The 25,000-nt window shown below is 42.8% G+C and overlaps 1 protein-coding gene across 2 annotated transcripts in view; it reads right to left on the bottom strand.

Annotated features, from left to right (window-relative positions):
* Positions 1-25,000, bottom strand: part of LOC123998242 (phospholipid-transporting ATPase ID-like) — a 77,131-nt gene that overhangs the window by 30,949 nt on the left and 21,182 nt on the right. Inside the window, exons 5-13 of one of the 2 annotated variants that reach the window (XM_046303280.1) lie at positions 24,026-24,094; positions 17,255-17,320; positions 16,782-16,852; positions 16,582-16,661; positions 10,868-11,026; positions 10,580-10,668; positions 9,997-10,193; positions 6,097-6,217; positions 5,862-5,949 (exon numbers count right to left, since the gene is read on the bottom strand). In XM_046303280.1, the coding sequence (XP_046159236.1) occupies positions 5,862-5,949; positions 6,097-6,217; positions 9,997-10,193; positions 10,580-10,668; positions 10,868-11,026; positions 16,582-16,661; positions 16,782-16,852; positions 17,255-17,320; positions 24,026-24,094 (940 nt within the window). Of the gene's footprint in view, positions 1-5,861; positions 5,950-6,096; positions 6,218-9,996; positions 10,194-10,579; positions 10,669-10,867; positions 11,027-16,581; positions 16,662-16,781; positions 16,853-17,254; positions 17,322-24,025; positions 24,095-25,000 lie in introns of those variants that run through there. The other variant, XM_046303279.1, reaches the window with a different exon arrangement.

Genomic DNA, 25,000 nt, shown 5'->3' with positions numbered 1-25,000 from the left:
TTCCTGCCAAGGCAGCAGCTACTCTTCCTGGGGTTTATTATGGATCCCCATTAGTTCCTGCCAAGACAGCAGCTACACTTCCTGGGGTTTATTATGGATCCCCATTAGTTCCTGCCAAGACAGCAGCTACTCTTCCTGGGGTTTATTATGAATCCCCATTAGTTCCTGCCAAGACAGCAGCTACACTTCCTGGGGTTTATTATGGATCCCCATTAGTTCCTGCCAAGACAGCAGCTACTCTTCCTGGGGTTTATTATGGATCCCCATTAGTTCCTGCCAAGACAGCAGCTACTCTTCCTGGGGTTTATTATGAATCCCCATTAGTTCCTGCCAAGGCAGCAGCTACTCTTCCTGGGTTCCAGCAAATATTAAGGCAGTAATATACATTATAATACCATTTTTAAACATTGAAATATATTTAACAACAGATTTCACACCACATTAAGCTGTGCCCTCAGGCCACTACTCTACTACTACACACAATCCAGGTGTACTGTGTGTATACTGTGTACATGTGTGTATAGTGTTTAAGTTGTGTGTATAGTGTGTATGTTGTGTGTATAGTGTGTATGTTGTGTGTATAGTGTATATGTTGTTTGTGTGTGACTCTTTACAGTCCTTGCTGTTCCATAAGGTGTATTTGTATCAGTTTTTTCCCCCAATCTGATAGACTGTAGTATATATGTAGTATACCAACCTTAAATCTGATAGACTGTAGTATATATGTAGTATACACACCTTAATCTGATAGACTGTAGTATATATGTAGTATAAACACCTTAAATCTGATAGACTGTAGTATATATGTAGTATACCAACCTTAAATCTGATAGACTGTAGTATATATGTAGTATAAACACCTTAATCTGATAGACTGTAGTATATATGTAGTATACCAACCTTAAATCTGATAGACTGTAGTATATATGTAGTATAAACACCTTAATCTGATAGACTGTAGTATATATGTAGTATACTCATCTTAAATCTGATAGACTGTAGTATATATGTAGTATACCAACCTTAAATCTGATAGACTGTAGTATATATGTAGTATACACACCTTAAATCTGATAGACTGTAGTATATATGTAGTATACCAACCTTAAATCTGATAGACTGTAGTATATATGTAGTATACCAACCTTAAATCTGATAGACTGTAGTATATATGTAGTATAAACACCTTAAATCTGATAGACTGTAGTATATATGTAGTATACCAACCTTAAATCTGATAGACTGTAGTATATATGTAGTATAAACACCTTAATCTGATAGACAGTAGTATATATGTAGTATACCAACCTTAAATCTGATAGACTGTAGTATATATGTAGTATAAACACCTTAATCTGATAGACTGTAGTATATATGTAGTATACCAACCTTAAATTTGATAGACTGTAGTATATATGTAGTATAAACACCTTAATCTGATAGACTGTAGTATATATGTAGTATACTCATCTTACATCTGATAGACTGTAGTATATATGTAGTATAAACACCTTAATCTGATAGACTATAGTATATATGTAGTATACTCATCTTAAATCTGATAGACCATAGTATATATGTAGTATACACACCTTAAATCTGATAGACTGTAGTATATATGTAGTATACACACCGTAATCTGATAGACTGTAGTATATATGTAGTATAAACACCTTAATCTGATAGACTGTAGTATATATGTAGTATACCAACCTTAAATCTGATAGACTGTAGTATATATGTAGTATACCAACCTTAAATCTGATAGACTGTAGTATATATGTAGTATACCAACCTTAAATCTGATAGACTGTAGTATATATGTAGTATAAACACCTTAATCTGATAGACTGTAGTATATATGTAGTATACCAACCTTAAATCTGATAGACTGTAGTATATATGTAGTATAAACACCTTAATCTGATAGACTGTAGTATATATGTAGTATACCAACCTTAAATCTGATAGACTGAAGTATATATGTAGTATAAACACCTTAATCTGATAGACTGTAGTATATATGTAGTATACTCATCTTAAATCTGATAGACTGTAGTATATATGTAGTATACTCATCTTAAATCTGATAGACCATAGTATATATGTAGTATACACACCTTAATCTGATAGACCATAGTATATATGTAGTATACACACCTTAATCTGATAGACCATAGTATATATGTAGTATACTCATCTTAAATCTGATAGACTATAGTATATATGTAGTATACACACCTTAAATCTGATAGACTGTAGTATATATGTAGTATACACACCTTAAATCTGATAGACTGTAGTATATATGTAGTATACACACCGTAATCTGATAGACTGTAGTATATATGTAGTATACACACCTTAAATCTGATAGACTGTAGTATATATGTAGTATACACACCGTAATCTGATAGACTGTAGTATATATGTAGTATACACACCGTAATCTGATAGACTGTAGTATATATGTAGTATACACACCTTAAATCTGATAGACTGTATTATATATGTAGTATACACACCTTAATCTGATAGACTGTATTATATATGTAGTATACCAACCTTAAATCTGATAGACTGTAGTATATATGTAGTATAAACACCTTAATCTGATAGACTGTAGTATATATGTAGTATAAACACCTTAATCTGATAGACTGTAGTATATATGTAGTATACTCATCTTAAATCTGATAGACCATAGTATATATGTAGTATACACACCTTAATCTGATAGACCATAGTATATATGTAGTATACTCATCTTAAATCTGATAGACTATAGTATATATGTAGTATACACACCTTAAATCTGAGACTGTAGTATATATGTAGTATACACACCGTAATCTGATAGACTGTATTATATATGTAGTATACACACCTTAATCTGATAGACTGTATTATATATGTAGTATACACATCTTAATCTGATAGACTGTAGTATATATGTAGTATACCCACCTTAAATCTGATAGACTGTAGTATATATGTAGTATAAACACCTTAATCTGATAGACTGTAGTATATATGTAGTATACACACCGTAATCTGATAGACTATAGTATATATGTAGTATACACACCTTAAATCTGATAGACTGTAGTATATATGTAGTATACACACCTTAAATCTGATAGACTGTAGTATATATGTAGTATACACACCGTAATCTGATAGACTGTAGTATATATGTAGTATAAACACCGTAATCTGATAGACTGTAGTATATATGTAGTATACACACCTTAATCTGATAGACTGTAGTATATATGTAGTATATTCACCTTAAATCTGATAGACTGTAGTATATATGTAGTATACACACTGTAATCTGATAGACTGTAGTATATATGTAGTATATTCATCTTAAATCTGATAGACCATAGTATATATGTAGTATACACACCTTAAATCTGATAGACTGTAGTATATATGTAGTATACACACTGTAATCTGATAGACTGTAGTATATATGTAGTATACACACCTTAATCTGATAGACTGTAGTATATATGTAGTATATTCACCTTAAATCTGATAGACTGTAGTATATATGTAGTATACACACTGTAATCTGATAGACCATAGTATATATGTAGTATACACACCTTAATCTGATAGACTGTAGTATATATGTAGTATATTCACCTTAAATCTGATAGACTGTAGTATATATGTAGTATACACACTGTAATCTGATAAGACTGTAGTATATATGTAGTATACTCATCTTAAATCTGATAGACCATAGTATATATGTAGTATACACACCTTAAATCTGATAGACTGTAGTATATATGTAGTATACACATTGTAATCTGATAGACTGTAGTATATATGTAGTATACTCATCTTAAATCTGATAGACCATAGTATATATGTAGTATACACACCTTAAATCTGATAGACTGTAGTATATATGTAGTATACACACTGTAATCTGATAGACTGTAGTATATATGTAGTATACACACCTTAAATCTGATAGATTGTAGTATATATGTAGTATACTCACCTTAAATCTGATAGACTGTAGTATACAGTGGGGAGAACAAGTATTTGATACACTGCCGATTTTGCAGGTTTTCCTACTTACAAAGCATGTAGAGGTCTGTAATTTTTTTTAATCATAGGTACACTTCAACTGTGAGGGACGGAATCTCAAACAAAAACCATGCATGATGTATGATTTTTAAGTAATTCATTTGCATTTTTTGCATGACATAAGTATTTGATACATCAGAAAAGCAGAACTTAATATTTGGTACAGAAACCTTTGTTTGCAATTACAGAGATCATACGTTTCCTGTAGTTCTTGACCAGGTTTGCACACACTGCAGCAGGGATTTTGGCCCACTCCTCCATACAGACCTTCTCCAGATCCTTCAGGTTTCGGGGCTGTCGCTGGGCAATACAGTCTTTCAGCTCCCTCCAAAGATTCTCTATTGGGTTCAGGTCTGGAGACTGGCTAGGCGACTCCAGGACCTTGAGATGCTTCTTACGGAGCCACTCCTTAGTTGCCCTGGCTGTGTGTTTCGGGTCGTTGTCATGCTGGAAGACCCAGCCATGACCCATCTTCAATGCTCTTACTGAGGGAAGGAGGTTGTTGGCCAAGATCTTGCGATACATGGCCCCATCCCTCCTCCCCACAGTGCATTTTCCCTGTCCCCTTTGCAGAAAAGCATCCCCAAAGAATGATATGTTTCCACCTCCATGCTTCACGGTTGGGATGGTGTTCTTGGGGTTGTACTCATCCTTCTTCTTCCTCCAAACACGGCGAGTGGAGTTCAGACCAAAAATCTATATTTTTGTCTCATCAGACGACATGACCTCCTCCCATTCATACTCTGGATCATCCAGATGGTGATTGGCAAACTTCAGACGGGCCTGGACATGCGCTGGCTTGAGCAAGGGGACCTTGCGTGCTGCAGGATTTTAATCCATGACGGCGTAGTGTGTTACTAATGGTTTTCTTTGAGACTGGTCCCAGCTCTCTTCAGGTCATTGACCAGGTCCTGCCGTGTAGTTCTGGGCTGATCCCTCACCTTCCTCATGATCATTGATGCCCCACGTGGTGAGATCTTGCATGGAGCCCCAGACTGAGGGTGATTGACTGTCATCTTGAACTTCTTCCATTTTCTAATAATTGCGCCAACAGTTGTTGCCTTCTCACCAAGCTGCTTGCCTATTGTCCTGTAACCCATCCCAGCCTTGGGCAGGTCAACAATTTATCCCTGATGTCCTTACACAGCTCTCTGGTCATGGCCATTGTGGAGAGGTTGGAGTCAGTTTGAGTGAGTGTGTGGACAGGTTTTTTTTATACAAGAAACAAGTTCAAACAGGTTCAGTTGATCCAGGTAATGAGTGGAGAACAGGACGGCTTCTTACAGAAAAACTAACAGGTCTGTTAGAGCCGGAATTCTTACTGGTTGGTAGGTGATCAAATACTTATGTCATGCAATAAAATGCAAATTAATTACTTAAAAATCATACAATGTGATTTTCTGGATTTTTGTTTTAGATTCCGTCGCTCACAGTTGAAGTGCACCTATGATAAAAATTACAGACCTCTACATGCTTTGTAAGTAGGAAAACCTGCAAAATCGGCAGTGTATCAAATATTTGTTCTCCTCACTGTATATGTAGTATACCCACCTTAAATCTGATAGACTGTAGTATATAGTGTAGTATATAGTGTAGTATATAGTAGTATATAGTGGAGTGTATAGTGTCATATATAGTGTAGTATAGAGTGTAGTATATAGTAGTATATAGTGTAGTATATAGTGTAGTATACCCACCTTAAATCTGATAGACTGTAGTATATCATGTAGTATATAGTGTAGTATACCCACCATAGGCATGTCCATTGATAGAGCACTTGCTGAAGCTCATGATGTTCTGAGTGAGAGTTCCTGTCTTGTCACTGAAGATGTACTCCACCTGTTTCAATGGGGGCGTTATCAAGATACCACAGACATACTGGACCTGCATCCAGACACACCACAGGCTTTAGGCTAACATTCTCCAACACAGAGATACAAGGATCTAGTGTAGATGAACAACAGTAGCGTGCAGGATGTTCCTCACCTGTCCCAGTTCCTCGTTGAGAGTGGTGGTCCTGGCTTCAGCTGCTGTGTTACACTGTGGACAGAACATCTTCCTGTCCCAGTTTATAAAGTAACTATGACCCAGCCTAATCACCTCCACACTGGAGAGAGACAAAGGGAGGGAGGGAGGTGAAAGAGAGAGAGAAAAAAATAATGATAATTCAACAGGAAGCCCTCTTTAACTTGTTTGGGATTGCAGATAACAGTCCACACAACACACACAACACATACAAAAACACACAACAGACTAACACACAAACACAGTAACACATAAAGAAATCAACAAACAACAGCTCTTAGTAAGTCAGTTATCAGTACGGGTGGGTCAGTACCACACACTAACATCTGTCGTGGATTGAAATACTAACTTGTTCCAGAATCCACAGAAAGTAAAGTACTGATGAAGCATCTTGACCGTCACTGTCACTCATCTCCCTTGACTAAAAGGGTCATAGAGGTTTTATCAAATCAAATCAAATTTTATTTGTCACATACACATGGTTAGCAGATGTTAATGCGAGTGTAGCGAAATGCTTGTGCTTCTAGTTCCGACAATGTAGTGATAACCAACAAGTAATCTAACTAACAATTCCAAAACTACTGTCTTATACACAGTGTAAGGGGATAAAGAATATGTACATAAGGATATATGAATGAGTGATGGTACAGAGCAGCATACAGTAGATGGTATCGAGTACAGTATATACATATGAGATGAGTATGTAGACAAAGCAAACAAAGTGGCATAGTTAAAGTGGCTAGCGAAACATGTATTACATAAGGATGCAGTCGATGATGTAGAGTACAGTATATACGTATGCATATGAGATGAATAATGTAGGGTAAGTAACATTATATAAGGTAGCATTGTTTAAAGTGGCTAGTGATATATTTACATCATTTCCCATCAATTCCCATTATTAAAGTGGCTGGAGTTGGGTCAGTGTCAATGACAGTGTGTTGGCAGCAGCCACTCAATGTTAGTGGTGGCTGTTTAACAGTCTGATGGCCTTGAGATAGAAGCTGTTTTTCAGTCTCTCGGTCCCAGCTTTGATGCACCTGTACTGACCTCGCCTTCTGGATGATAGCGGGGTGAACAGGCAGTGGTTCGGGTGGTTGATGTCCTTGATGATCTTTATGGCCTTCCTGTAACATCGGGTGGTGTAGGTGTCCTGGAGGGCAGGTAGTTTGCCCCCGGCGATGCGTTGTGCAGACCTCACTACCCTCTGGAGAGCCTTACGGTTGAGGGCGGAGCAGTTGCCGTACCAGGCGGTGATACAGCCCGCCAGGATGCTCTCGATTGTGCATCTGTAGAAGTTTGTGAGTGCTTTTGGTGACAAGCCGAATTTCTTCAGCCTCCTGAGGTTGAATAGGCGCTGCTGCGCCTTCTTCACGACGCTGTCAGAGTGAGTGGACCAATTCAGTTTGTCTGTGATGTGTATGCCGAGGAACTTAAAACTTGCTACCCTCTCCACTACTGTTCCATCGATGTGGATAGGGGGGTGTTCCTTCTGCTGTTTCCTGAAGTCCACAATCATCTCCTTAGTTTTGTTGACGTTGAGTGTGAGGTTATTTTCCTGACACCACACTCCGAGGGCCCTCACCTCCTCCCTGTAGGCCGTCTCGTCGTTGTTGGTAATCAAGCCTACCACTGTTGTGTCGTCCGCAAACTTGATGATTGAGTTGGAGGCGTGCGTGGCCACGCAGTCGTGGGTGAACAGGGAGTACAGGAGAGGGCTCAGAACGCACCCTTGTGGGGCCCCCGTGTAGAGGATCAGCGGGGAGGAGATGTTGTTGCCTACCTTCACCACCTGGGGGCGGCCCGTCAGGAAGTCCAGTACCCAGTTTCACAGGGCGGGGTCGAGACCCAGGGTCTCGAGCTTGATGACGAGCTTGGAGGGTACTATGGTGTTGAATGCCGAGCTGTAGTCGATGAACAGCATTCTCACATAGGTATTCCCCTTGTCCAGGTGGGTTAGGGCAGTGTGCAGTGTGGTTGAGATTGCATCGTCTGTAGACCTATTTGGGCGGTAAGCAAATTGGAGTGGGTCTAGGGTGTCAGGTAGGGTGGAAGTTATATGGTCCTTGACTAGTCTCTCAAAGCACTTCATGATGACGGAAGTGAGTGCTACGGGGCGGTAGTCGTTTAGCTCAGTTACCTTAGCTTTCTTGGGAACAGGAACAATGGTGGCTCTCTTGAAGCATGTGGGAACAGCAGACTGATATAGGGATTGATTGAATATGTCCGTAAACACACCGGCCAGCTGGTCTGCGCATGCTCTGAGGGCGTGGCTGGGGATGCCGTCTGGGCCTGCAGCCTTGCGAGGGTTAACACGTTTAAATGTCTTACTCACCTCGGCTGCAGTGAAGGAGAGACCGCATGTTTTCGTTGCAGGCCGTGTCAGTGGCACTGTATTGTCCTCAAAGCGGGCAAAAAAGTTATTTAGTCTGCCTGGGAGCAAGACATCCTGGTCCGTGACTGGGCTGGTTTTCTTCTTGTAGTCCGTGATTGACTGTAGACCCTGCCACATGCCTCTTGTGTCTAAGCCATTGAATTGAGATTCCACTTTGTCTCTGTACTGACGCTTAGCTTGTTTAATAGCCTTGCGGAGGGAATAGCTGCACTGTTTGTATTCAGTCATGTTGCCAGACACCTTGCCCTGATTAAAAGCAGTGGTTCGCACTTTCAGTTTCACGCGAATGCTGCCATCAATCCACGGTTTCTGGTTAGGGAATGTTTTTATCGTTGCTATGGGAACGACATCTTCGACGCACGTTCTAATGAACTCGCACACCGAATCAGCGTATTCGTCAATATTTTTATCTGACGCAATACGAAACATGTCCCAGTCCACGTGATGGAAGCAGTCTTGGAGTGTGGAGTCAGCTTGGTCTGACCAGCGTTGGACAGACCTCAGCGTGGGAGCCTCTTGTTTTAGTTTCTGCCTGTAGGCAGGGATCAACAAAATGGAGTTGTGGTCAGCTTTTCCGAAAGGGGGGCGGGGCAGGGCCTTATATGCGTCGCGGAAGTTAGAGTAACAATGATCCAAGGTTTTACCACCCCTGGTTGCGCAATCGATATGCTGATAAAATTTAGGGAGTCTTGTTTTCAGATTAGCTTTGTTAAAATCCCCAGCTACAATGAATGCAGCCTCCGGATAAATGGTTTCCAGTTTGCAAAGAGTTAAATAAAGTTCGTTCAGAGCCATCGATGTGTCTGCTTGGGGGGGGGGAAATATACGGCTGTGATTATAATCGAAGAGAATTCTTTTGGAAGATAATACGGTCTACATTTGATTGTGAGGAATTCTAAATCAGGTGAACAGAAGGATTTGAGTTCCTGTATGTTTCCTTCATCACACCATGTCTCGTTAGTCATGAGGCATACGCCCCCGCCACTCTTCTTACCAGAAAGATGTTTGTTTCTGTCGGCGCGATGCGTGGAGAAACCCGTTGGCTGCACCGCATCGGATAGTGTCTCTCCAGTGAGCCATGTTTCCGTGAAGCAGAGAACGTTGCAGTCTCTGATGTCCCTCTGGAATGCTACCCGTGCTCGGATTTCGTCAACCTTGTTGTCAAGAGACTGGACATTGGCAAGAAGAATGCTGGGGAGTGGTGCGCGATGTGCCCTTGTTCGGAGTCTGACCAGAAGACCGCTACGTTTCCCTCTTTTTCGGAGTCGTTTTCTTGGGTCGCTGCATGCGATCCATTCCGTTGTCCGGTTTGTAAGGCAGAACACAGGATCCGCGTCGCGGAAAACATATTCTTGGTCGTACTGATGGTGAGTTGACGCTGATCTTATATTCAGTAGTATTACCTGACATAGAGATGTTATTACCTGACATAGAGGGCTTATAACCTGACATAAAGTATTCCTGACCTGACGTAGAGTGAGATGGGCACCACGGTGTTGAGAATGATGACGTAGGACCAGAAGGAGAGGAAAGCAGAGAACAGGAAGTTGTCTACAGGCAGGTCCCAGGCCAGGTAACTCTGGAACAGAGAACCCACCTCTCTCTCCCACACAGCGTTCCCCACAGCCAGGATCACACCCATACACACCATGAAGCCAAAGATCTGGGACGGGGAGAGAGAGGGGAGAGAGAGGGGAGAGAGGGAGGGAGAGAGGGGAGAGAGAGGGGGAGAGGGGAGAGAGAGAGAGAGGGAGGGAGAGAGAGGGGGAGAGGGAGAGAGGGGGAGAGAGAGGAAGGAGAAAGGGGGAGAGAGAGGGAGAGAGTGGGGGGAGAGGGGAGCGAGGGAGGGAGAGGGAGGGAGAGAGGGAGGGAGAGGGGGTAAAGATTAGGCTAAATGTATGTACCTTATTTTAATTTCAAAATGTCAAGCTAAACTAGAAAAGTAGAGTTTCTGGAGAAACCAGAAGGCCATTTATAGTCTTGTTTTATATTAGAAGTAGATGTGAAACAAGTATGGCCAAACAGAAGGGGAGGTGTGGGGTCTCCTACCCAGAGCACCAGTGTGTTCATGAGGCGGTCGATGCTTGTGCGTTTGAATTTGGTGCGACCACTATTCTGCATCAGCTTGGTGTCTGGGCCTGGTTAGAGAGATATAGAAAGAGGAATTGGTTAGACACACACACACACACACACACACACACACACACACACACACACACACACACACACACACACACACACACACACACACACACACACACACACACACACACACACACACACACACACACACACACACACACACACACACACACACACACACACAGAAAGACCAACCTGCAAAGATGACTAGTCCGTAGCAGGTCTCTGTGTTGCGGAGAACACAGCCTCGTAGTAACATGTTGTGGTTGCTCAGGGGGTATTTACAATCTCTCCAGCACAGAAGACCACAGAACCTGTCCAGCTTGTTGTTGGGAGGCTCACAGACCACCTCACCTGTACCGGAAACACACACACACACCTTTATCACACACTTTACAGCCAATACAGGTTTTCAGACACACAATCATCTCACCTAGATACAGTACAGTGTTCTCTCCATCATCATCTCACCTAGATACAGTACAGTGTTCTCTCCATCATCATCTCACCTAGATACAGTACAGTGTTCTCTCCATCATCATCTCACCTAGATACAGTATAGTGTTCTCTCCATCATCATCTCACCTAGATACAGTACAGTGTTCTCTCCATCATCATCTCACCTAGATACAGTATAGTGTTCTCTCCATCATCATCTCACCTAGATACAGTACAGTGTTCTCTCCATCATCATCTCACCTAGATACAGTATAGTGTTCTCTCCATCATCATCTCACCTAGATACAGTACAGTGTTCTCTCCATCATCATCTCACCTAGATACAGTATAGTGTTCTCTCCATCATCATCTCACCTAGATACAGTACAGTGTTCTCTCCATCATCATCTCACCTAGATACAGTATAGTGTTCTCTCCATCATCATCTCACCTAGATACAGTACAGTGTTCTCTCCATCATCATCTCACCTAGATACAGTACAGTGTTCTCTCCATCATCATCTCACCTAGATACAGTACAGTGTTCTCTCCATCATCATCTCACCTAGATACAGTACAGTGTTCTCTCCATCATCATCATCATCATCTCACCTAGATACAGAACAGTGTTCTCTCCATCATCATCTCACCTAGATACAGTACAGTGTTCTCTCCATCATCATCTCACCTAGATACAGTACAGTGTTCTCTCCATCATCTCACCTAGATACAGTACAGTGTTCTCTCCATCATCATCTCACCTAGATACAGTATAGTGTTCTCTCCATCATCATCTCACCTAGATACAGTATAGTGTTCTCTCCATCATCATCTCACCTAGATACAGTACAGTGTTCTCTCCATCATCATCTCACCTAGATACAGTACAGTGTTCTCTCCATCATCATCTCACCTAGATACAGTACAGTGTTCTCTCCATCATCTCACCTAGATACAGTATAGTGTTCTCTCCATCATCATCTCACCTAGATACAGTACAGTGTTCTCTCCATCATCTCACCTAGATACAGTACAGTGTTCTCTCCATCATCATCTCACCTAGATACAGTATAGTGTTCTCTCCATCATCATCTCACCTAGATACAGTACAGTGTTCTCTCCATCATCATCTCACCTAGATACAGCAGTGTTCTCTCCATCATCATCTCACCTAGATACAGTACAGTGTTCTCTCCATCATCATCTCACCTAGATACAGTACAGTGTTCTCTCCTTCATCATCTCACCTAGATACAGTACAGTGTTCTCTCCATCATCATCTCACCTAGATACAGTACAGTGTTCTCTCCATCATCATCTCACCTAGATACAGTACAGTGTTCTCTCCTTCATCATCTCACCTAGATACAGAACAGTGTTCTCTCCATCATCATCTCACCTAGATACAGTACAGTGTTCTCTCCATCATCATCTCACCTAGATACAGTACAGTGTTCTCTCCATCATCATCTCACCTAGATACAGTACAGTGTTCTCTCCATCATCATCTCACCTAGATACAGTATAGTGTTCTCTCCATCATCATCTCACCTAGATACAGTACAGTGTTCTCTCCATCATCATCTCACCTAGATACAGTATAGTGTTCTCTCCATCATCATCTCACCTAGATACAGTACAGTGTTCTCTCCATCATCATCTCACCTAGATACAGTATAGTGTTCTCTCCATCATCATCTCACCTAGATACAGTACAGTGTTCTCTCCATCATCATCTCACCTAGATACAGTACAGTGTTCTCTCCATCATCATCATCATCTCACCTAGATACAGAACAGTGTTCTCTCCATCATCATCTCACCTAGATACAGTATAGTGTTCTCTCCATCATCATCTCACCTAGATACAGTACAGTGTTCTCTCCATCATCATCTCACCTAGATACAGTACAGTGTTCTCTCCATCATCATCTCACCTAGATACAGTACAGTGTTCTCTCCATCATCATCTCACCTAGATACAGTACAGTGTTCTCTCCATCATCATCATCATCTCACCTAGATACAGAACAGTGTTCTCTCCATCATCATCTCACCTAGATACAGTACAGTGTTCTCTCCATCATCATCTCACCTAGATACAGTACAGTGTTCTCTCCATCATCTCACCTAGATACAGTACAGTGTTCTCTCCATCATCATCTCACCTAGATACAGTATAGTGTTCTCTCCATCATCATCTCACCTAGATACAGTATAGTGTTCTCTCCATCATCATCTCACCTAGATACAGTACAGTGTTCTCTCCATCATCATCTCACCTAGATACAGTACAGTGTTCTCTCCATCATCATCTCACCTAGATACAGTACAGTGTTCTCTCCATCATCTCACCTAGATACAGTATAGTGTTCTCTCCATCATCATCTCACCTAGATACAGTACAGTGTTCTCTCCATCATCTCACCTAGATACAGTACAGTGTTCTCTCCATCATCATCTCACCTAGATACAGTATAGTGTTCTCTCCATCATCATCTCACCTAGATACAGTACAGTGTTCTCTCCATCATCATCTCACCTAGATACAGTACAGTGTTCTCTCCATCATAATCTCACCTAGATACAGTACAGTGTTCTCTCCATCATCATCTCACCTAGATACAGTATAGTGTTCTCTCCATCATCATCTCACCTAGATACAGTATAGTGTTCTCTCCATCATCTCACCTAGATACCGTATAGTGTTCTCTTCATCATCTCACCTAGATACAGTACATTGTTCTCTCCATCATCATCTCACCTAGATACAGTATAGTGTTCTCTCCATCATCATCTCACCTAGATACAGTACAGTGTTCTCTCCATCATCATCTCACCTAGATACAGTACAGTGTTCTCTCCATCATCTCACCTAGATACCGTATAGTGTTCTCTCCATCATCATCTCACCTAGATACAGTATAGTGTTCTCTCCATCATCTCACCTAGATACCGTATAGTGTTCTCTTCATCATCTCACCTAGATACAGTACATTGTTCTCTCCATCATCATCTCACCTAGATACAGTACAGTGTTCTCTCCATCATCATCTCACCTAGATACAGTACAGTGTTCTCTCCATCATCATCTCACCTAGATACAGTACAGTGTTCTCTCCATCATCATCTCACCTAGATACAGTACAGTGTTCTCTCCATCATCATCTCACCTAGATACAGCAGTGTTCTCTCCATCATCTCACCTAGATACAGAACAGTGTTCTCTCCATCATCATCTCACCTAGATACAGTACAGTGTTCTCTCCATCATCATCTCACCTAGATACAGTACAGTGTTCTCTCCATCATCATCTCACCTAGATACAGTACAGTGTTCTCTCCATCATCATCTCACCTAGATACAGCAGTGTTCTCTCCATCATCTCACCTAGATACAGTACAGTGTTCTCTCCATCATCATCTCACCTAGATACAGTACAGTGTTCTCTCCATCATCATCTCACCTAGATACAGCAGTGTTCTCTCCATCATCTCACCTAGATACAGTACAGTGTTCTCTCCATCATCATCTCACCTAGATACAGCAGTGTTCTCTCCATCATCTCACCTAGATACAGTACAGTGTTCTCTCCATCATCACCTCACCTAGATACAGTACAGTGTTCTCTCCATCATCATCTCACCTAGATACAGTACAGTGTTCTCTCCTTCATCATCTCACCTAGATACAGTACAGTGTTCTCTCCATCATCATCTCACCTAGATACAGTACAGTGTTCTCTCCATCATCATCTCACCTAGATACAGAACAGTGTTCTCTCCATCATCATCTCACCTAGATACAGTACAGTGTTCTCTCCATCATCATCTCACCTAGATACAGTATAGTGTTCTCTCCATCATCATCTCACCTAGATACAGTATAGTGTTCTCTCCATCATCATCTCACCTAGATACAGTACAGTGTTCTCTCCATCATCTCACCTAGATACAGTACAGTGTTCTCTCCATCATCATCTCACCTAGATACAGTATAGTGTTCTCTCCATCATCTCACCTAGATACAGTACAGTGTTCTCTCCATCATCATCTCACCTAGATACAGTATAGTGTTCTCTCCATCATCATCTCACCTAGATACAGTATAGTGTTCTCTCCATCATCATCTCACCTAGATACAGTACAGTGTTCTCTCCATCATCATCTCACCTAGATACAGTACAGTGTTCTCTCCATCATCATCTCACCTAGATACAGTACAGTGTTCTCTCCATCATCATCTCACCTAGATACAGTACAGTGTTCTCTCCATCATCATCTCACCTAGATACAGTACAGTGTTCTCTCCATCATCATCTCACCTAGATACAGTACAGTGTTCTCTCCATCATCATCATCATCTCACCTAGATACAGAACAGTGTTCTCTCCATCATCATCTCACCTAGATACAGTACAGTGTTCTCTCCATCATCATCTCATCTAGATACAGTACAGTGTTCTCTCCATCATCTCACCTAGATACAGTACAGTGTTCTCTCCATCATCATCTCACCTAGATACAGTACAGTGTTCTCTCTATCATCTCACCTAGATACAGTACAGTGTTCTCTCCATCATCATCTCACCTAGATACAGAACAGTGTTCTCTCCATCATCATCTCACCTAGATACAGTACAGTGTTCTCTCCATCATCACCTCACCTAGATACAGTACAGTGTTCTCTCCATCATCATCTCACCTAGATACAGTACAGTGTTCTCTCCATCATCTCACCTAGATACAGCAGTGTTCTCTCCATCATCTCACCTAGATACAGTATAGTGTTCTCTTCATCATCTCACCTAGATACAGTACATTGTTCTCTCCATCATCATCTCACCTAGATACAGTACAGTGTTCTCTCCATCATCATCTCACCTAGATACAGTACAGTGTTTTCTCCATCATCATCTCACCTAGATACAGTACAGTGTTCTCTCCATCATCATCTTACCATCCCACCTCAGTAACAGCTTTTAGAAACCACCTCAGCAGCACAACACAATGTTTACTATATCAGCCTCTGCTTCACAAAAATAATGACTACATATTCAACATCACCACAGAGGGCAGAGTTCAGCTGTGTTTCAGACAGTGTTTCAGCCACATTCCTTTTTAGGACTATTGAATTAAACTGACTTGCTATGAGCGCTGTGCTAGCAAACACGCAGACACACGCAGACACACACACACACTCACACACACGCACACACAGACCAACTTGCTTGCAGTAATGCTTTCTGCTGGGGAGGTGAGGAGAGATGTGTGGGTGAACCATGCTGATGAGGAAAACCAGTGTGTGTCTGTGGGGAATGGAGAGACTGGGGGTGTTAAGCGCTGACAACGGAGAGCGTGTGTGTGTGTGTAATGCTGGGCAGTGTGGGTGCTAAGTGCTTGGTTGCAGAGCGGACCTGCTGACCTCTGATGTGTGAAAGACAGAGACCAAAATGAAAGAGACTTCCTACCATCAAAAGAGGCCAGGCTGTTGGGGTCTCCAAGCTCTGCAGTCACAGACAGAGACTGACGCACCTTCATATTGGTCTCCCTGCACAAACACAACACACACACACACTGTATATGAACTCACAAACCATCACTGAGCATCACTGAGGATCACTGTGTTGTGCTTTATTGGACTGTGCTGTGTGTTATGGTGTGTTCTTACCCATCTAGCTCTGCGGTCTCGATGTAACAGAGGCTATGAGGTTCACTACTGGACAGTAAGAGAAGGTCAGCCTGAAGAGAAACATCAGCTAGCATTAGCATCCGCTAACACACTAGCATTTCTGATAATACCACTCTGTTCCTTCTAGCATGGCCATCTAACAAGGCTAACACATTCCAGAAGCTCTGGCTAACACGCTACTAGTACAATACATTGAAAGTTAACCTTAGTGTAGAGATTGTTTGGCTGAAATATGAGAGTGCTGTGTGTTACATCGCCTTTATGGAAGCCTTTAAAACCACCATGAATGAATCTCAATACCGGTAAGTGCTTGTATATATATCAAACCATTGCACTGCACCATAAAAACCGTGTTATGACAGAGTACATTACAACAGTTGTAAATGAATCATGACCAGTGTGTGTGTGTGTGTGTGATACATCATGTTGATGATTGAATGACATACACTTACTGCCACAAACTGGTTATTCTCCAGTTTAATGATATCACCCACTCTTACATTCATCCACTTCTCCTTCTGAAGACTGAGAGAGAGAAAAGAGGGAGAGAGAAAGAGAGGGAGGGAGAGAAGGAGGGAGGGAGGGTGTGTGAGAGAGAGAGAGAGAGAGAGAGAGAGAGAGAGAGAGAGAGAGAGAGAGAGAGAGAGAGAAGGAGGGACGGAGGGAGGGTGAGAGGGAGAGAGAGAGGAGGAGGGAGGAGGGTGAGAGAGAGAGAGAGAGAGAGAGAGAGAGAGAGAGAGAGAGAGAGAGAGAGAGAGAGACAGAGAGACACAGAGAGACACAGAGAGACACACAGAGAGAGACAGAGACTAAATTATAAATAGAAACAGCTTACGATATGTAGATAAATGTCTGTATTGCTGAGTGTAGACTGGACAAGATGAATGGCTGTATTGCTGAGTGAGGACTGGACTAGATGTCTGTCTTTACAGAGAGAAAGCCAGGGCCTAGAGACCAAAACTGAGGGAAAAACCGAAGTTTGAGGTTAGGGAATCAGGGTTGCTGATTAGAGACTGGACTAGATGAATGTCTGTATTGCTGAGTGTAGACTGGACAAGATGAATGGCTGTATTGCTGAGTGAGGACTGGACTAGATGTCTGTCTTTATTGCTGATTAGAGACTGGACTAGATGAATGTCTGTATTGCTGAGTGTAGACTGGACAAGATGAATGGCTGTATTGCTGAGTGAGGACTGGACTAGATGTCTGTCTTTATTGCTGATTAGAGACTGGACTAGATGAATGGCTGTATTGCTGAGTGTAGACTGAACTAGAGGACTGTCTGTATTAATGAGTGTAGACTCTACTAGATGAATGGCTGTATTGCTGAGTGTAGACTGGACTAGATGACTGTCTGTATTGCTGAGTGTAGACTGGACTAGAAGACTGCTAAATGACTTAAATGTAAATGTAAGACTGTCTGTATTGCTGAGTGTAGACTCTACTTGATGACTGTCTGTATTGCTCAGTGTGGACTGGACAAGATGAATAGCTGTAATGCTGAGTGAGGACTGGACTAGATGTCTGTCTTTAGCTGAGGACTGGACTAGATGAATCTGTCTTTATTGATGAATGGCTGATTAGAGACTGATGACTGTCTGTAGATGAATGTCTGTCTGTATTGCTGAGTGTGGAGATGAATGGCTGTATTGCTACTAGATGAATGGCTGTATTGCTGAGTGTAGACTGGACTAGGACTGTCTGTAGATGAATGATGAATGGCTGTATTGCTGAGTGTAGACTGGACTAGATGACTGTCTGTATTGCTGAGTGTAGACTGGACTAGAAGACTGTCTGTATTGCTGAGTGTAGACTCTACTAGATGAATGGCTGTATTGCTGAGTGTAGACTGGACTAGATGACTGTCTGTATTGCTGAGTGTAGACTCTACTAGATGAATGGCTATATTGCTGAGTGTAGACTGGACTACAAGACTGTCTGTATTGCTGAGTGTAGACTCTACTAGATGAATGGCTGTATTGCTGAGTGTAGACTGGACTAGATGGCTGTCTGTATTGCTGAGTGTAGACTGGACTAGAGGACTGTCTGTATTGCTGAGTGTAGACTGGACTAGAAGACTGTCTGTATTGCTGAGTGTAGACTCTACTAGATGAATGGCTGTATTGCTGAGTGTAGACTGGACTAGATGACTGTCTGTATTGCTGATTAGAGACTGGACTAGATGACTGTCTGTATTGCTGAATGTCGACTGGACTAGATGAATGGCTGTATTGCTGAGTGTAGACTCTACTAGATGAATGGCTGTATTGCTGAGTGTAGACTGGACTAGAGGACTGTCTGTATTGCTGAGTGTAGACTCTACTAGATGACTGTCTGTATTGCTGAGTGTAGACTGGACTAGAAGACTGTCTGTAATTGCTGAGTGTAGACTCTACTTGATGACTGTCTGTATTGCTCAGTGTAGACTGGACTAGATGTATGGCTGTAATGCTGAGTGAGGACTGGACTAGATGTCTGTCTTTATTGCTGATTAGAGACTGGACTAGATGAATGTCTGTATTGCTGAGTGTCTACTGGACTAGATGAATGGCTGTATTGCTGAGTGTAGACTGGACTAGAGGACTGTCTGTATTAATGAGTGTAGACTCTACTAGATGAATGGCTGTATTGCTGAGTGTAGACTGGACTAGAAGACTGTCTGTATTGCTGAGTGTAGACTGGACTAGAAGACTGTCTGTATTGCTGAGTGTAGACTCTACTAGATGACTGTCTGTATTGCTGAGTGTAGACTCTACTAGATGACTGTCTGTATTGCTGAGTGTAGACTCTACTAGATGAATGGCTGTATTGCTGAGTGTAGACTGGACTAGAAGACTGTCTGTGTAGAAAAGGCCCATGGAGTTGGTGGAATACTCCTTTAATTCATTGCCATTTACTCAGCTGGGCCAGGGGCGCTTTAATTAGGTCAGGTGGAAATGTCCTACAGATCTCAACTCCATAAAAGGAGGAAATTGCCATCGCCTGATCTCGCTGCTTTCTCTTCCCTAAATCCATCTGATCCAGAAGTTCTGTGCGTCCATGAATCCACGTAAGTCCACCGACTCTTACCTTTCATCTGAATGATCTGTGGTGATCGGGAGAGTGGGCCATTCAGTTATTGTTTATAGTTATCACCGCGGAGCGCGGCTTGGAGCGCACGCTTCAAACATATTGTGTAATGTGAATTGTTAATAATCACTGTTATGATTTGATCTTTGATTATGAATTTGATTGTATACATGTTATTTGTTTCCTTTGTGATGCAGCACAGACTACCAGTAAATATACCACTTTATGGTTAAAGGAATTCCTGCCTCGGTCTCATACATTCCTCTGTCACCTGACACGTGACCACCTGTTCACCTTCACTGTCAGTCATCCTACCTGTCCAGCAACCCACACAGATTCCACTAATCTTTCAATGGTCCTTTGAGCCGGATGATGACTGAACCAAAGACAGGTGAAAATGAACTGGATGGCGTTCGCAGGTATGCAACCCCACTGCTACGGGTGCCCAACCATCCTCCTCTGGCAACCACGACACGGGCTGTACTCCCACTACTGCGTGGAACAGAGCGACGCCTGGTGAAGAATCCTGAGCTTGCAGAAGTTCATAACCGAGAGATTCATAACCTTGTGAAGGCAGGCTACGTCACTGAAGTGACAGCTCATGAAGAGGGAAACGCACTCCGTGAATCCTGGTATCTCCCTCACCATGTTATCCAGCAACATGGTGGGAAGTATAGACTTGTCTTCAACTGTTCATTCCAAGCAGCTGGTCAAAGCCTGAATGACTGTCTACTCCCCGGACCAACCTTAGGTCCTTCCTTGCTCGGTGTCCTTCTCCGGTTCCGGCAGCACTCTACAACCATCAGTGGAGACATCAAAGCCATGTTTCATCAGATTCGTTTACTGCCTTCCGACACCACACTGCTCCGGTTCATATGGCGAAATATGGAACGAGATGCAGAGCCCACAATCTATGAATGGCAGGTACTCCCATTCGGCACCACCTGCAGTCCTTGCTGTGCCATATACGCTCTGCAGAGACACGCACGGGAGCATCCAGACAGTGACCCAGAAGTATTGGATTCAGTGGAAAATGCCTTCTATGTGGATAACTGCTTACAAAGCATCCCATCCACGGCTGAAGCGAAATCACTCCTTGATAAAGAGCGGAATCTCCTGTCCAAAGGGGGATTTGAGGTCCGACAGTAGGCTAGTAACAGAGCGGAGGTTATCCAGCACCTCCCGCCACAAGCTAGGTCCAGTAGCAGTGAACTATGGCTAACGCAGTCTGGTGCTAACCCAGAAGAGCCCACTCTAGGACTGAGGTGGAGCTGCCTACCGGATACCCTGGGGTATAAGCACCGCTCATCCCCGAGTACCGAAACCCCCACTCTGCGCACCATCTATCGGACCCTGGCCAGTCAATACGATCCCCTTGGGTATATCCTGCCATACACAACACGGGCCAAAGTCTAAGTCCAGGACTGGAGGTATGTTGATAGCATAAATAATCCTGCTGATGACATTACTAGAGGTAAAACCCTTAAGGAATTGGCTAAACCCCATCGCTGGAGCTTGGGACCACCATTCTTGTCCCAACCAGAGAACGAGTGGCCGACAGCCCCCAGGCGTGCGGCCCCTCCGCGACCGACTGAAGCTCATGAGTTAAGGAAGTCTGCCCAATGCTACAGCATTTCTATGGAACCAACAACGGCTCTCCCTGACCTAACACAATCCCAAACACTGCCGGATCTGATCACAGCCACAAACCAGACCTCAGATGGGGTGGCTTCTATACCTACCTCCCTCGCGGCAGAGACACTACTCCTCCAGCAAGCACAAGCAGTTAGCTTCCCTGAGGAGTTAAAAGCTCTGAAAACCGGTAGGGAAGTGGCTAAGGGCAGCCGTCTTCTCTCTCTTGCCCCAGAATATGATCCAATCCTTGGAGTGATCAGAGTCGGAGGGAGGCTGCGCCAAGCGGAGGTTTTAGACCCAGATGCTATCCACCCAATTATCCTTGACTCCAGACACCCTCTTACCAGGCTCCTCATCAAGAGTTATGATGAGCGGCTTCTCCACCCAGGGCCAGAGAGGGTCTATGGGGAGATGAGGCGGAAGTACTGGATAATTGGAGGACGAGGAGCCATTCGTAAGCACCAATACGCCTGCGTAGAATGTCAGAGATGGCGGGCCGGAGCTACGGTGCCCAAAATGGCAGATTTACCCCCTGCTCGCTTGCGCCTCCTTAAACCACCCTTCTGGTCAACAGGAGTAGATTGCTTCGGCCCCTTGATGATCAAGTTAGGTCGTCGTGTGGAAAAGCGCTGGGGCATTCTATTCAAGTGTATGACAACCAGATGTGTCCACCTGGACCTACTGGAGAGTTTGGATACGGAAGCCTTCCTCATGGCCCTACGGCGGTTTATCTCCCGACGGGGAAACCCTACGAGATCCTGGCTGACAGAGGTACGAACTTCAAGGCAGGAGAAGCCAGGTTGGAGGAAGCCTTCCAAGCCATGGAACCCAGCCTCCAGGATCAGCTGATGGACCAACAAATCTCATTCAAATTTAACCCTCCAGGCGCTCCTCATTTTGGAGGAACATGGGAGCGAGAGATCAAATCTGTAAAGACGGCCTTACGAGTCGTACTAGGGGACCAAACTGTCACTGAAACGGTCTTGAGGACTGTCCTGATAGAGGTGGAAGGGATTCTGAACTCCAAACCCTTGGGATATCTCTCTGCAGACATCGCTGACCCCGATCCGGTTACCCCGAATATGCTCTTGATGGGACGCCGAGATGGGTCACTTCCTCAAGCCATGTATGCTGATACCAACCTCGTAGGCAGACGCCGGTGGCGACACAGCCAAATCTTAGCTGACCATTTTGGGCCCGATTCATTCGGGATTACCTACCAAGTCTACAGCACAGAGGGAAATGGCGGAGAGAAATGGCCAGCCTGGAAACTGGCCAAGTAGTAATGATGGTGGACCCTCAGCTGCCTCGAGCCTCCTGGCCGGTGGGCCGTATAACTAAGACCATGCCTGGGACCGATGGTCGTGTTAGATCAGTGGAAATCCAGGTGAAGAACCGGACATATATCCGGCCAGTTGCCCGACTGATTCCTCTCCCTGAGATGACAGAGGACGGGGAGCAATGAGCCTTTTTGAGGAATGTGGAAATTAACAAATTTCCGGGGTGGCTGTAGAAAAGGCCCATGGAGTTGGTGGAATACTCCTTTAATTCATTGCCATTTACTCAGCTGGGCCAGGGGCGCTTTAATTAGGTCAGGTGGAAATGTCCTACAGATCTCAACTCCATAAAAGGAGGAAATTGCCATCGCCTGATCTCGCTGCTTTCTCTTCCCTAAATCCATCTGATCCAGAAGTTCTGTGCGTCCATGAATCCACGTAAGTCCACCGACTCTTACCTTTCATCTGAATGATCTGTGGTGATCGGGAGAGTGGGCCATTCAGTTATTGTTTATAGTTATCACCGCGGAGCGCGGCTTGGAGCGCACGCTTCAAACATATTGTGTAATGTGAATTGTTAATAATCACTGTTATGATTTGATCTTTGATTATGAATTTGATTGTATACATGTTATTTGTTTCCTTTGTGATGCAGCACAGACTACCAGTAAATATACCACTTTATGGTTAAAGGAATTCCTGCCTCGGTCTCATACATTCCTCTGTCACCTGACACGTGACCACCTGTTCACCTTCACTGTCAGTCATCCTACCTGTCCAGCAACCCACACAGATTCCACTAATCTTTCAGTCTGTATTGCTGAGTGTAGACTCTACTAGATGAATGGCTGTATTGCTGAGTGTAGACTGGACTAGAAGACTGTCTGTATTGCTGAGTGTAGACTCTACTAGATGAATGGCTGTATTGCTGAGTGTAGACTGGACTAGATGGCTGTCTGTATTGCTGAGTGTAGACTGGACTAGAGGACTGTCTGTATTGCTGAGTGTAGACTGGACTAGATGACTGTCTGTATTGCTGAGTGTAGACTACTAGATGAATGGCTGTATTGCTGAGTGTAGACTGGACTAGAAGACTGTCTGTATTGCTGAGTGTAGACTACTAGATGAATGGCTGTATTGCTGAGTGTAGACTGGACTAGATGACTGTCTGTATTGCTGAGTGTAGACTGGACTAGATGACTATCTGTATTGCTGAGTGTAGACTGGACTAGTATTGGAGACTGGACTAGAGCCGTGGATGACGACCTGAGACTGCCGGTTGTTCACCTGGTTGTCACTCTTGTGACGGAACTGAAGGAGACAAGAATTGACATGTTTTTTTTCTCCAAATATTATGCATTTTGAATAGTGTAAGTTAGGACTGGTACAATTATCAACCAACCATTACGGACAAAAACTTAAAGATAATAGTCATGATCTGCACATCTTAAGACATTTATTTTAGGAGACATAAATGGCATTCAACTTTACATTCAACTAGATACAGTTCACCCAATAGCAGTTTTTCATTTTACATGGGTAAAGTTGGTAATAATTTGACATGAAGTGGGTAAAGCTGGTAATCATTTTACATGAAGTTGGTAAAGTTGGTAATCATTTTACATGAAATGGGTAAAGTTGGTAATCATTTTACATGAAGTGGGTAAAGTTGGTAATCATTTTACATGAAGTGGGTAAAGTTGGTAATCATTTTACATGAAGTGGGTAAAGTTGGTAATCATTTTACATGAAGTGGGTAAAGTTGGTAATCATTTTACATGAAGTGGGTAAAGTTGGTAATCATTTTACATGAAGTGGGTAAAGTTGGTAATCATTTTACATGAAGTGGGTAAAGTTGGTAATCATTTTACATGAAGTGGGTAAAGTTGGTAATCATTTTACATGAAGTGGGTAAAGTTGGTAATCATTTTACATGAAGTGGGTAAAGTTGGTAATCATTTTACATGAAGTGGGTAAAGTTGGTAATCATTTTACATGAAGTTGGTAAAGTTGGTAATCATTTTACATGAAGTTGGTAAATCATTTTACATGTAGTTGGTAATCATTTTACATGAAGTTGGTAAAGTTGGTAATCATTTTACATGAAGTGGGTAAAGTTGGTAATCATTTTACATGTAGGTAAAGTTGGTAATCATTTTACATGAAGTGGGTAAAGTTGGTAATCATTTTACATGAAGTGGGTAAAGTTGGTAATCA

Source organism: Oncorhynchus gorbuscha, linkage group LG15 (genome assembly GCF_021184085.1).
Source record: "Oncorhynchus gorbuscha isolate QuinsamMale2020 ecotype Even-year linkage group LG15, OgorEven_v1.0, whole genome shotgun sequence".
NCBI classification, from domain to species: Eukaryota; Metazoa; Chordata; class Actinopteri; order Salmoniformes; family Salmonidae; genus Oncorhynchus; species Oncorhynchus gorbuscha.
This window is presented reverse-complemented; position numbering and strand designations above follow the sequence as displayed.